The 11,686-nt window shown below is 41.3% G+C and overlaps 1 protein-coding gene across 1 annotated transcript; it reads right to left on the bottom strand.

The window, feature by feature from the left end:
• Positions 1-476: 476 nt before the first annotated feature.
• On the bottom strand, positions 477-3,931 carry gtf3ab (general transcription factor IIIA, b). The gene is made up of 9 exons (XM_079489605.1): positions 3,762-3,931; positions 3,300-3,394; positions 3,024-3,120; positions 2,834-2,922; positions 2,669-2,742; positions 1,662-1,742; positions 1,336-1,568; positions 796-849; positions 477-709 (listed from the first exon to the last, which is right to left on the bottom strand). Exons 1-9 carry the CDS (start codon positions 3,876-3,878, stop codon positions 614-616), a joined length of 936 nt encoding a protein of 311 aa, XP_079345731.1. The 5' UTR covers positions 3,879-3,931; the 3' UTR covers positions 477-613.
• Positions 3,932-11,686: the final 7,755 nt, after the last annotated feature.

Below are 11,686 nucleotides of genomic sequence, written 5' to 3'. Positions count from 1 at the left end.
AACGCCCAAAAACGTCACATCCGGTTTTAGCCTGGGGTAAGAATTTTCTATGGCTGCCAATGCAACTTGGTCCAATCCTTAATCACATACGGACAAACATCTATGCCGATGCTATCTAACTTGCGGAGGTAGCGTGCCTTGTCCACGGGCAACAGATCATTCAACGTATGGCATTGCAAATACGTTTGATAATCGCTACTCTGCTCAATTTTGAAAATGCCGCAAATTGCATTGCAGTGAAAGAGCGCAAATCACAATTTCCCCCGGTTGTGGGCGGAGTCACAGTTTGAGGCGCCGTTTACGCGCCGTGGTGTCAGTGTATGGACTGGGGGAGATATTAGACTTTCGAGGCCATCAGGCTGAGGCTCTGAGCCACTGCTACATACTGTATTACATCGTGCTACAGTTGGTTTAACAGGGTCAATGTGCCCATGAGACAATTCAGGTGGAAAACAAGACTGATGCAGGTTAAAAAGTGTTGTTGCATTAGTGAAGGGTTTATTTCATAATGTGATTAACAAAAAAGGTGCAGCTGAACAGAAAACAAAAAGTATGAATGATTGGTTCCACCCTTGTAGAAACGCCACAGTATGGCTGTGGTGGTCGTGTAGCATCACAGGTCAGTATCCATCAAGTTTGTATTGTGTAGCCTAGTAGACAATATGCCCACTTCCTTACGCCATGGCTGGTTCTTCTTGGGACTTAGTTTCTAGAAAGGCAGCAGAAAATTCCATATACAAGTTGGAAAATCATATAATTTAGGAAAAAAAGGGTAGGATTGAGGAGCCACAGTACCTCGATCTTTCTCTTCAAAGGATCATGCACCACTCCATGTCGCCACAAACTCTCCTAAGAGGAGAAAACCTAAGTCAACCAGCAGTACGGTACAACAAGTAAAGCCGATCAAATCATAAATAAAGTTGATATGTCAGGTTTACAGAAGAAATTATTTAATGACAGCTGATTGGGTCAATCATTCAATGAAACAAAAAGGTCCCTGCACCAATATAGTGCACCTCTATGGACAGCTTGGATTGTCCTCGTCTGTAGTCATGTTTCGATCAATAAATTAATTCAGCATGTTTGTGTTCAAAAACGGCGTTTGACAGAAAGTCAAATGTCAAACGTTGATTTTCTTTTAAATAAAGACTTGACAGACAAAGGATAACCCAAGCTGTCCGTATGGGTGCGATATACAGTCACATATGACTTCCGTTTCATGAATAGACTGTCAGATTAGATGCGTTGTAACTTAGATGTAGATATCATCCAAGTTGCTTGCAGCTATAGTAAAAAAAACATTATCCGAGTACTAAGTGTTCAGATGAGTTTTACCTTCATAGTGAAGCTCTTCCCACAACCAGAATAAGCACAACCGAAGGGCTTCTTGCATTCATGATCTCCCAGTATATGACTCTCCAAGTTGAAGCGGCTGGTGAAGATCTTCTCACACCCTTCATTGGAGCACGGGAACATCCTTTTCTCTCCAGAGTGAACGGTCAGTTGATGCTGATCCAAGAACCAGGCATTGGCGAACAGCTTTTTGCAGTCTGAACACTGCAACTTGACTGAGCACAGAATAGTTATTAGGCATTGATGGCATGTCATGATATACATTGATGTCATGTAATAACTGGTGTTAAGGTCAGTGTGTTCAATACTTGCGTGTTCCTTTCTGTGATTCTGCAACTCTGTCCACGTCTTTCCCTGGAAGTCACAGTCCACCTCTTCACATGCATAACCTAGAATGGAAGCCCAGAGATGTAAGGGTATTTACCAATAGTCCGGCAGCCGACATGCTTCTTTTGTTTAAAGCAGGAAATTTGGTATAGGTTTAGTATTTTTTATTGGCCTAAAATATTGTCTATATACATACATGAATCCACTTGATGACCGGCTGTTAGTATTGGGCAATCTTTTTTATAGGGGTTTCTTGTGACCCTACCATTAACATCCTATGGCAGGCAAAAATGTCATTTTATTTTGCTTTAAGTGGCATGTGACATGTCAAACTAGGGGTTTTTCATGATTCTGAATCCATTCCAAGCATTAGTTTTGCACAAAATACACTTCTTTGGTCTAAAAGCAATCGTAGCCACTGACCTCATCACATTTGTCATGATGTGACAATATTTTAGGCCAACAAAGACTATATACCAAATTTCCCACCCGTCCACCTCGGCTGCCGGACTACAAAGGGAATTCTTTTTCTGCATTTGACACCGGAGTGTGGTGCTCTTGAGAGCAGTGACAGGGTTGCAGTTAGGAGTGTATTGCTCAGCACTTTGACACAAAGCCTGGAGGAGCAAAGGATCGAACCAGGGACCCAATGATTCCCGGAGGGCCACTGTGCTCTTACACATTCAAATTGCATAGAGGGTGACAGTGGACGTCACAAACTAACGTCTGGACTTTCTAGGCACACCGTTGCTCCAATCGGCACCAAACTTGGCACAAACGCTGTTCGGGGTCTGCCATGAGCAATGTAAGTGCATTATAGCAGTATTACAGCATTGTGTGAATTTTGGCCATAACTTGGCCATAATCTAGTCCGATTGCTGTGTAGCAGCCTGAAAATAATCTAGTCCGATTGCTGTGTAGCAGCCTGAAAATAATCTAGTCCGATTGCTATGTAGCAGCCTGAAAAAGACTGAGAAAAACCACCAACCTTTGTGTACTTTCTGGTGGTGCCTCAGTTTAGACACAGAAGGGAAGGCCTTCAGGCAACCTTTGAAGGTACAACTGTATAGAAGGATACAAAATCATAGCTAAATGATGCAAGTTACAAAATGCTACATTAACAGTACTTCATTATTTGTATATTTCTACTCACAAGAATGGCTGAGTCTGATCATGCTCAGCCTTATGGGCAGTCAGTTTGTACTTCTTGTTGTAATACTTCTCACAGCCCAGATGGTCACACTGTTTAAAATGTAGCCACTCAGCAAGTCAGTAAAACCCTCAAAACTTAGGATGTATTCAAGGTAGGTACATGTCCATGTTTCAAACTAAAAATAGTGTACCTCATAGCGCTTTCTCTGGTGCTGATGCACCGAAGCCATGTGTTTCTTCATGGTGGACTGGGTTGCAAAGACCTCAGGGCATGCTTCAGCCAAACACCTACAGACAGCAACAGATGGACAGAGGGGAGGAGCGCCAGCGTGAATGGAATGAAAATAGCATTCTCATGCTTTTAATGACAGATTGAAGCCCAGTTTATACACCGTATAAACTACCGTATAGTAGTCGTAGCCTACAACAACATAAATTGGGCTTCATGGAAAGGTGTGATTGCTTACTTGTGTGATTTCTCACCACTGTGGCTCAGTTCATGCCTGGTAAGTTGACACTGGGTGCAGAAGCTTTTTGGACAACTCTCACAGGAGAATGGTTTCTGAGTTTGAGAAAAAAAATTGACATTTAGGCATACATTCCCATAACATTAAAACCACACCCAGTTATATATATATATATAATATATATATATATATTGAATATGTTTTTTTGTATATATAATGGTAAAGCTCTATAGAAGTCTCTCCAATCAGGAGAGAGCAACCATTTATCCACTTCAATGATATAGTATTCCAATTCCTGTATGAGAGCTTTCTCCTGACTGGACAAAATCTTGACCAGATAAAACATTTATTATTGGGGGGGAACATTCTATAGCAGTGATTACTATGGGAATGTAGAGTTAACACTTATATTAACTTTAATTAAATAAGCAAAGATCACAGAGGTATACTTCTACTACTTACCAGCCCTGTGTGCTTGCAAAGATGAGCATTTAGCTTCCAGGACTTACTAAATGTTGCTTTGCAATCGGAGAAATTGCAAACATAACTATTTCGACTTGTTGGCAAGCATTCCCCCATCTTGTGGGTGTTGTAGCCACAATACTGACAGGAGGGCAGTGGCAGGAGCTCGCCTCACCTGCATCTGATTTAAGGTAGAGGAAGATACCAATTGAGAAAAATAAAAGGGGTGTCCTGTCTCTATAAATATAGTGCTCTCTTATTGAAATGGTATGGCAAATATTTCTTAATTACGGGTCCAGTACTTAGTTCAGACATTTTTTGGTTTAGTCTAGTCATTGTTTAGACCAGTCATTAGTCCTACAACTACAACCTATCTCAAACCCTCACCCTAAACCTAACCTCCCACAGGGCAGCACACCTAAACCTAACCTTAACCCATGTCTAACCAATGACTACTAGTCTAAACTAAGTATGCACCCCTTAATTACAGCCACAGAATAGTTTAATAGCAAACTTGATTCTTCAAAATCTAACATTTCCTATTCTGTCCTAGGTTTCTCGATCTTCGTGAGTGTTGTAGGTAGAACAACCACCACCATTAATGTGGCTTATGACTTCATCAGAAACAGGTATAAATAATGCCACATTCCTGAAGAGAAATAATTTGACTCTAGTTAATACTGTGTACTAGTGTAGACCAACTTGATAATATCTGATTCGGGAACAGATCCATTGCTTTTGTCCTATTGATCCTGTAATGATTCATACTGGCTTTATCACACAGGCTCCTTGCAGCTCCAATCTGTCTCCAATCTGCTGATCTATTAATAGTGTGTGTGACTGTGTGTGTGTGTGTGTGTGTGTGTGTGTGTGTGTGCGTGCGTGCGTGCGTGCGTGCTTGCGTGTGTTTGTACTTGATAGAAAGAGGCGACTGTCTGTCTACAGTAATTCAACACGGACAGCATTTATAGCTCTAATCGTTATCTTATCAACCTTCCAGTATTGTTTTCAGATACGTATGATTTATTATTGTAATTTATTGTCTGTCGATTAGTCTTCAGAGAGACACGTTCTAACCCACAAACCTTAAACCTATCTGACTGGTATAGGCTTACTTTTTAACCCAGAAATCTTAGACTGAATCCACATCTCAGACTGGTACGTATAGACTTATGTGAATAATAAATCCAAATGAAAGCATTAAAGCTGCACTGCAATGTAACGTTCCTGCTCCATCCCAGATCTCATACCCTGCATAAATATGGCCTCTTATGCAAGTGCTGACATTTTTACCACTGAGCTAATATAGGGCCTACATGCTTGCTCAATAATGTAGACATTTTATTTTGACCTTCAGGTCAAAATCCGTGTCACGCCAGAAATGGGATTGTGTCAAAGGTTTTGTCAAACCAGACACAGGATATTCTGAATGCCTCAATAGAAGAGTTGGGAGACCAAATACATACACCCCAATTGTTATTGTGGGGTCGCTGCAAGCGACACCACTGTGGCCCCTTTTCCACCGGTTGGTTCCCAGTGGGAACCGGTTCAGTTCTTTTTGGTTCTTAGTCCATGAGCCAGAGCTCCGAAATTGGAAGGTTAATTATGAATTGAGTGGGCAAAACCATACCTATATTAGATTGTTATCACCATGACATTTCCCCAATTGAGTACTTACACGAAGACAATGATTTATTGTATATTGAACATTTTTAAATATGCAAATGAGGCATTATGTAGGAAAATATGAAAAATAATCGAAAATATGAAAAAGCTACTGTGGAAGGGTTATCATGTATTAATTTCCTATAAACAATTTAATATAGGTCTAGTTTTTCCCACAAATGTTGGAGCTCTGGCTCATGGACTAAGAACTAAAAAGAACTGAACCGGTTCCCATTGGGAACCAACCGTGGAAAGGGGGTCTCTGGGTGGACAAAGTTTGGCACCTAACTAGTAACTACTCATACACACTTTCACTTAGAAACTCAATTAAAACTTTGACATGCTCAGCTTACTGTGGAATCGTGCGGGTGTACAACATGAATATTTGAAATGTTTTGTAGTTTTTTAAATATTTAACTTTTAAAAGTGATAAAACTTTAGACCCTCCCTATTCCTTCATACTTTCACAGAGAAACTCAATTCACTGTTTAATAAAATCCACCTTACTTCATGTGGACATGCACGCTCGAGGGGGTGGTTTAATGTCATTAACGCACGCCTGCGATGCTGCAGTAAAGTTCTGAAAGCAATGCAGAAGTGCATTAATGACGTTAAACCACCCCTCGAGTGTAATATTGCAATTATACAACACCCTTAAAACTAAGAGAATATGAAAATATTTCAATGACAGATGTAGTCACAGCGGTGGCCGAACGGATTGCGGAGCGGTCTTGATACCGGAAGGTCGCCAGTTCGAATCAGCGTTCCGACACGTTGAAACTACCACTGCTGAAGTGCCCTTGAACAAGGCATTGAACCACTACGATGAAATGTTCTATGAGCAGGGCCTGGCTGGAAACAAGTTCTTGAGCTTAGCCCAGATACCCTGGGTAAATATAGTTTTCATTTAATTTCACTACGACCACAAATGTCCCAAGAAACTAGCTAGCCTAGCCACCGAGTCTGCTGCGCTCTGAGAGAAAAGCACAGCTGAATTGTTTGTTTTGATTAGGCATTGAAATAATGTGGTTTGAAGCACGGCTAGAAAGCTGTTTCAACCAATCAGATTGCTTCCTCAAAACGACCTGTTGTATAATTGAGATTATTACTTTGAAATAATTTGAAGTTTTTTAAATATATAACTTCAAGTGCTCAATGCATTGTCAATGGCCATGGCCATTTAAAGGGTAGCAACAGCAAGAAGAAGTCTGTATCTTTTACAATGCTCTTGTAAACCAGATTGGGGAGCCCAGGGAGCCAGATTGCTCATATGCTGAGTTGTTTATATGCCAGGATTCAATCCCACGACCTTGTGGTTCAGAGACAAGCTGCTTTTCCTATTGAGCTATTCCCTACACAAGAAACACGGTAGATTTACATTCCATGAACGTGCAATTTTGTGTGGCCGGGAGAGCAGCCAGAACCATGAGGTTCCTCAGAGTTCGGTGTCGAAGTGTCCTTGAGCAAGACACTGAACCCCTAATTTCTCCCGATGTGCAGGTTGGTGCACTCTTCTTCCACCCCATTCATTTACTCCACTAGAATTACAGCATTTGACAGCTTTAGTTTATTCTTACTTTGATCTACAATGTGACTTGTTATGAGTTTATGTAGATCTGCTATTTTCTGAAAGTTTTAGTAGGCTACTTCCCATTTTGACCTGAGATCAGATTCTAAAAATGTCTTCTACATCCTGTTTCTATGTCAGTCGTTCTTCGATTTAAAAAAAATAGCAGACCTACTAGATCTGCTATTTTTCAATAGCTAAAGCATAACATAATGATAACACCAAAAGGGGTTCCCGCCCAAAATGGGTTAACTTGGTACTCAAAGTATATTTTGGTGCTAAAATGTTATACATGTCCATCTCCAAAACTCCCACCCCCATGCACGCACACACCCCAAACTCCATCGCCACCCCACCTCCCACAACACATGACATACACCCCTCTGTCATCATACTTTGAATGTTGTGAGCTTGTAGATCTGCTATTTTGGAAAAAGCTTGACAATCTTTGGAAAACGCGACAGTCAGAGATACATACAAGTCAAAGAGTACACTGCTGGGACCTTCACTGCATTTGTACTATTTATACTACTTTTTTTTGTGGCTTGCAGCGACCCCATATTGTTTCTTCAGGAACAATATTTTCTAGTTTTGTATTAACATACGCATACGCTGAAGAAGGCATTTGTCAAACATTGGTAATCTTAAAATAAAGTATTAACACTGTTAAAGTGTTAACATACTCGACCATACAGATCGGACGAAATGGTTACATAGACAAAAATGTTACATAATACAGTCACTGCATGGAACTAACTACTTTTATAATAATAACGATAATAACAAGTAAAACATGCAATGCCTTTACACACAAACAAAAAGAGAGAGAAATATGCAGGTATAGAATTGGGGGATTCAATAGCAAAAAGGGCCACTGACAATCCGACAACACTATCTACCTATCTAAACATGATAGATTACCCTCTGCGCCCCATGCCATGATCTCATGTGAAACCTTTGACTGACTTGTGTGAATGAGTGCTATTGAGAACCTCAAAGGGCGTTACCTCAGTGCCCTCCCACGCGTTAGTTGACCAGAGCTGGGTCAGTGGACATGGTTATCAGGCTCATCCCCTCCCCATCCGGTCGGTCCCCTGGAGCCAGGCCAGGGACTGGATCAATAGCGGATGGCGTGTATCAAAATCTATAAAAAAGAACGGTATATAAATTGTGTGTGTGTGTGTGTGTGTGTGTGTGTGTGTGTGTGTGTGTGTGTGTGTGTGTGTGTGTGTGTGTGTGTGTGTGTGTGTGTGTGTGTGTGTGTGTGTGTGTGTGTGTGTGTGTGTGTGTGTGTGTGTGTGTGTGTGTGTGTACGTATGTGTGTAGAAAGCAGTAAGCAGGAACTGGGGATGGCAATGAAGGACCGGGAAGTCTGGCGTGTTATTGTGAAATCCACGATCTCGACCGCGGTCGAAAAATGATGATGATGATGTGTGTAGACAGACAGACAGACAGACAGACAGACATATTTTACACATACACATTTTACATACATACATACAGTACATATACACAGCTGGGTCCCCATTGATAAGCACTAACCAGCACACTCCACCTATCACCCACATAGATACACTGTGTTTGGCCTGGGATGGGATTTCCGTTGTGCCTTTGTCAAAGCCTATCCCATACACACATACACTTATCATGTGGAAATGTGTGATCACACCCACTCTTGCATCACAGTCGCAAATATTACTCTTTTTGACCATTCTGACTTTAAATGTCAGAGAGGAAATTGTTGTATGAATGAAAGAGATATATAGGCTACAATACAGAGCATCACAGATGGAGGGGGGAGTGTAAAATAGTGGTTCCCGGCCTGGGCCGTGGCTCAGCGGTCCAGGCACCTTGGCTGGTAATCCAGTCTGGCAGTGTGCCGCGGGTTCGACTCCTGATCTAGATGTCTTCCCCCCATCTCTCTCCCCATTTCCTGTCAGCCTACTGTCTGTCCCTCCATAAAGAAATATAAAATAAAAAGGCGAAAGCCACAAATAAAAAATAGTGGTTCCCATTCAAGTGGGCTTCAGAGACCGAGACCCCAGGTGTCCCTGGAGGGGTACAGTACCAGGGTGTGACGGTGTCCGCACCAAAACAAGTTAAATATTCTTCAGCTATTAATAGCATACCATTTTCAGATGGTTTGTCTGTGTCAAACTGGCAAAAATACTTTTGGGGTCCTTGATATGAAAACGTTTGAGAACCACGTGGTGTAATGGAATACGAGACTGCTCGCCCCTTTACCAACTCGCCCCGGACGTACAGCCGGCGGAACAGCGCGGCCTGGTATTCCTAAAGTAATCTAAGTAAATGATGCTTAAACGGTTAAACCTAACCTTATTCCTAACCTCAACCTCAGTAAAACAATGCCTAAACCTAACCCTATTCCTAAACTTAACCCCAGTAAAACTATGCCTAACCCTAAACTTATTTCTAACCTTATTCTCAGTAAAACAAAATAAAGAATACAAGAACCGCCGCACCGAGCTGTCGGCATGAGGTCGGCGGAAAAAAGCTGGGGCCAGATGGAATTGGGGCGACCTGACCTGTTACTGTGTAATGGAAACATGGTTTTGAGTAGCCAAAGAATGTGTGGCAAGTGTAAGTAAAGGGAGATACATTTTCCTGTCTGCCTATCACAAAATTAAACATTTTCATGCAACTCATTTGAATTAGGGGGTGTACATTTTGTGTGCGAGGTTAATGTGTAACATACATGGTCGATATGGCTGCTCTGGGCTGCTAGGTGAGCTTGACAGACTCAATCTGTGTGTGTCAAACATGTGTGATTAAGGAGAACATAGTACTTCATCCACATGCTCTGTCCCCCTGTTGCCTTTTCTCTCCTCTGCATGCATGCTTGCTTTCTCTCTCTCTCTCTCTCTCTCTCTCTCTCTCTCTCTCTCTCTCTACTGTTTACTTTTTCCTCCTTCAATCAGTAACTTCCATGAGTCAGCTACACACGAAGGGCCTATCTGTGAAAACACACGCATGCGCCCAGGCTCTCTCTCTCTCACACACCCACGCACGCACGCACGCACGCACGCACGCACACACACACGCACACAGTGGTGGTAAAAGTACTCAAGTATATGGCAATGTAGAAATACTCTGTTATAAGTAAAAGCCCGGAATTCAAAATTGTGTTGATTAAAAGTACAGGTATTGGTATCAAAAGTAGAAAATTACCCAATTACCCATTATGCAGAATGTCCCAAGTTTTCAAATATATACAAGTCTTTTGAAAAGATCAGATTGGCTATTTTCAAATGGTCGAAATATAGGGCTGAGGTGGATATGTTTTTTGATAATAATCTCACAAAGTACCAAGTTATAACTACATTTTCAAATAATTGTAGAGGAGTAAAAGTGCAATAGGCCTACTTGCCTGTGAGATGGAGTGGAGTATAAGTAATAGTATTGAAAATTGGAAATACTCCAGTAAAGTAAAAAATACCTCAAAAGGTACAGCACTTGAGTAAATGTACTTTACACCCCTAAAACACACACACACACACACACACACACACACACACACACACACACACACACACACACACACACACACACGCACGCGAGCAGTCGATCAAATATATAATATTTTGAATAGAACAGTATTGTAGTGTTATCAGATTCCATTGTGATTTGGTGAGTAACTCTATCTGTAGCAGTAACATCTACTTTTATGTTAACGGTTATGTTAACATGACACGAGTCAACAGATGTTCAAAAGGTTTCGCAAAATAGGCGAAACATAAAATAACCTCATATCTCTACTCACGTTATATTACAAGATTCATTATGATATACTAAAGAATGACGAATTAATTCGCCATGACTAAAAGGTTGCAGGAATGTGGACAAATATAGACAACTAACTCCCAGCACTGCTTATCTAAATACTACAACCTAGATTCAAGTCAACCACCAATACTAATCGATAACAAAGGCTTTGGTTGTCACGTACCTGTTGATTGATTGCACTGAATTTTGGTTTGTGAGTTTCCTATAGTATTATCTATTTGGGTTGTTGGGTACTTATTACTCTGCCCTGATAAGGCCTGTGTCTAGATTCCCTGACCTTTAGGCCGAGGAATATAGAAACGTTGAGGGGTTCCACTGAAGCTTGTGCCTTTTGTTTTGTTTTTTACCTGTAGAAAAATGAATCATCGTGATGTGATTGGATCATGTTCCCTAAATATGCTTTAGATACTGACCAAGATTATTTAATGCATATAGAATCATCACTATTATATACACACTGCCGCCCACACACACACACACACACACACACACACACACACACACACACAGAGCTTCATTCTCCCAGCTGCTGCTGCTATCTCTGTAAACCGGTCCTAATTGGTGTAAATATTGGGTAAAGTACCGAGGTGGGATGAGATAACCTATTTGTCACATACCCAGTCAGCCATTCAGCCTCCACTGATTAAACAGCAAATGTCAAGATAGCACAGGGGTGGTGGTCACCACACACACAAGCTTTACATTGACAGCTCATACACAACTCAGTGCATATGGCTGGCTGATCAAATAAGTGAAGAAATATCTCTATTTAGAAGAAAACAGGACATTACATGCTTTATGAACACAAATGTCTATATGGTTCCCACTGAGGACCAGGAATTGACGATTCGTGACCACAGATGCATCCATAAAAGGCAGAAAAACTCCA

This window comes from Electrona antarctica, assembly GCF_951216825.1.
Source record: "Electrona antarctica genome assembly, chromosome: 20".
NCBI lineage: Eukaryota > Metazoa > Chordata > Actinopteri > Myctophiformes > Myctophidae > Electrona > Electrona antarctica.
Note: the sequence above shows the minus strand (reverse complement) of the source record. Positions and strands in the feature narration are given on the sequence as shown.

Coding starts and splice junctions, on each gene's coding strand:
- gtf3ab (XM_079489605.1), bottom strand. CDS start 3,878: ATGGGGGAATGCTTGCCAACAAGTCGAAATAGTTATGTTTGCAATTTC. Junction 1,569..1,661: donor TCACAGAAAGGAACACGCAA/GTATTGAACACA, acceptor TTCTGTGCTCAG/TCAAGTTGCAGTGTTCAGAC. Junction 710..795: donor CTTTGAAGAGAAAGATCGAG/GTACTGTGGCTC, acceptor CTGCCTTTCTAG/AAACTAAGTCCCAAGAAGAA.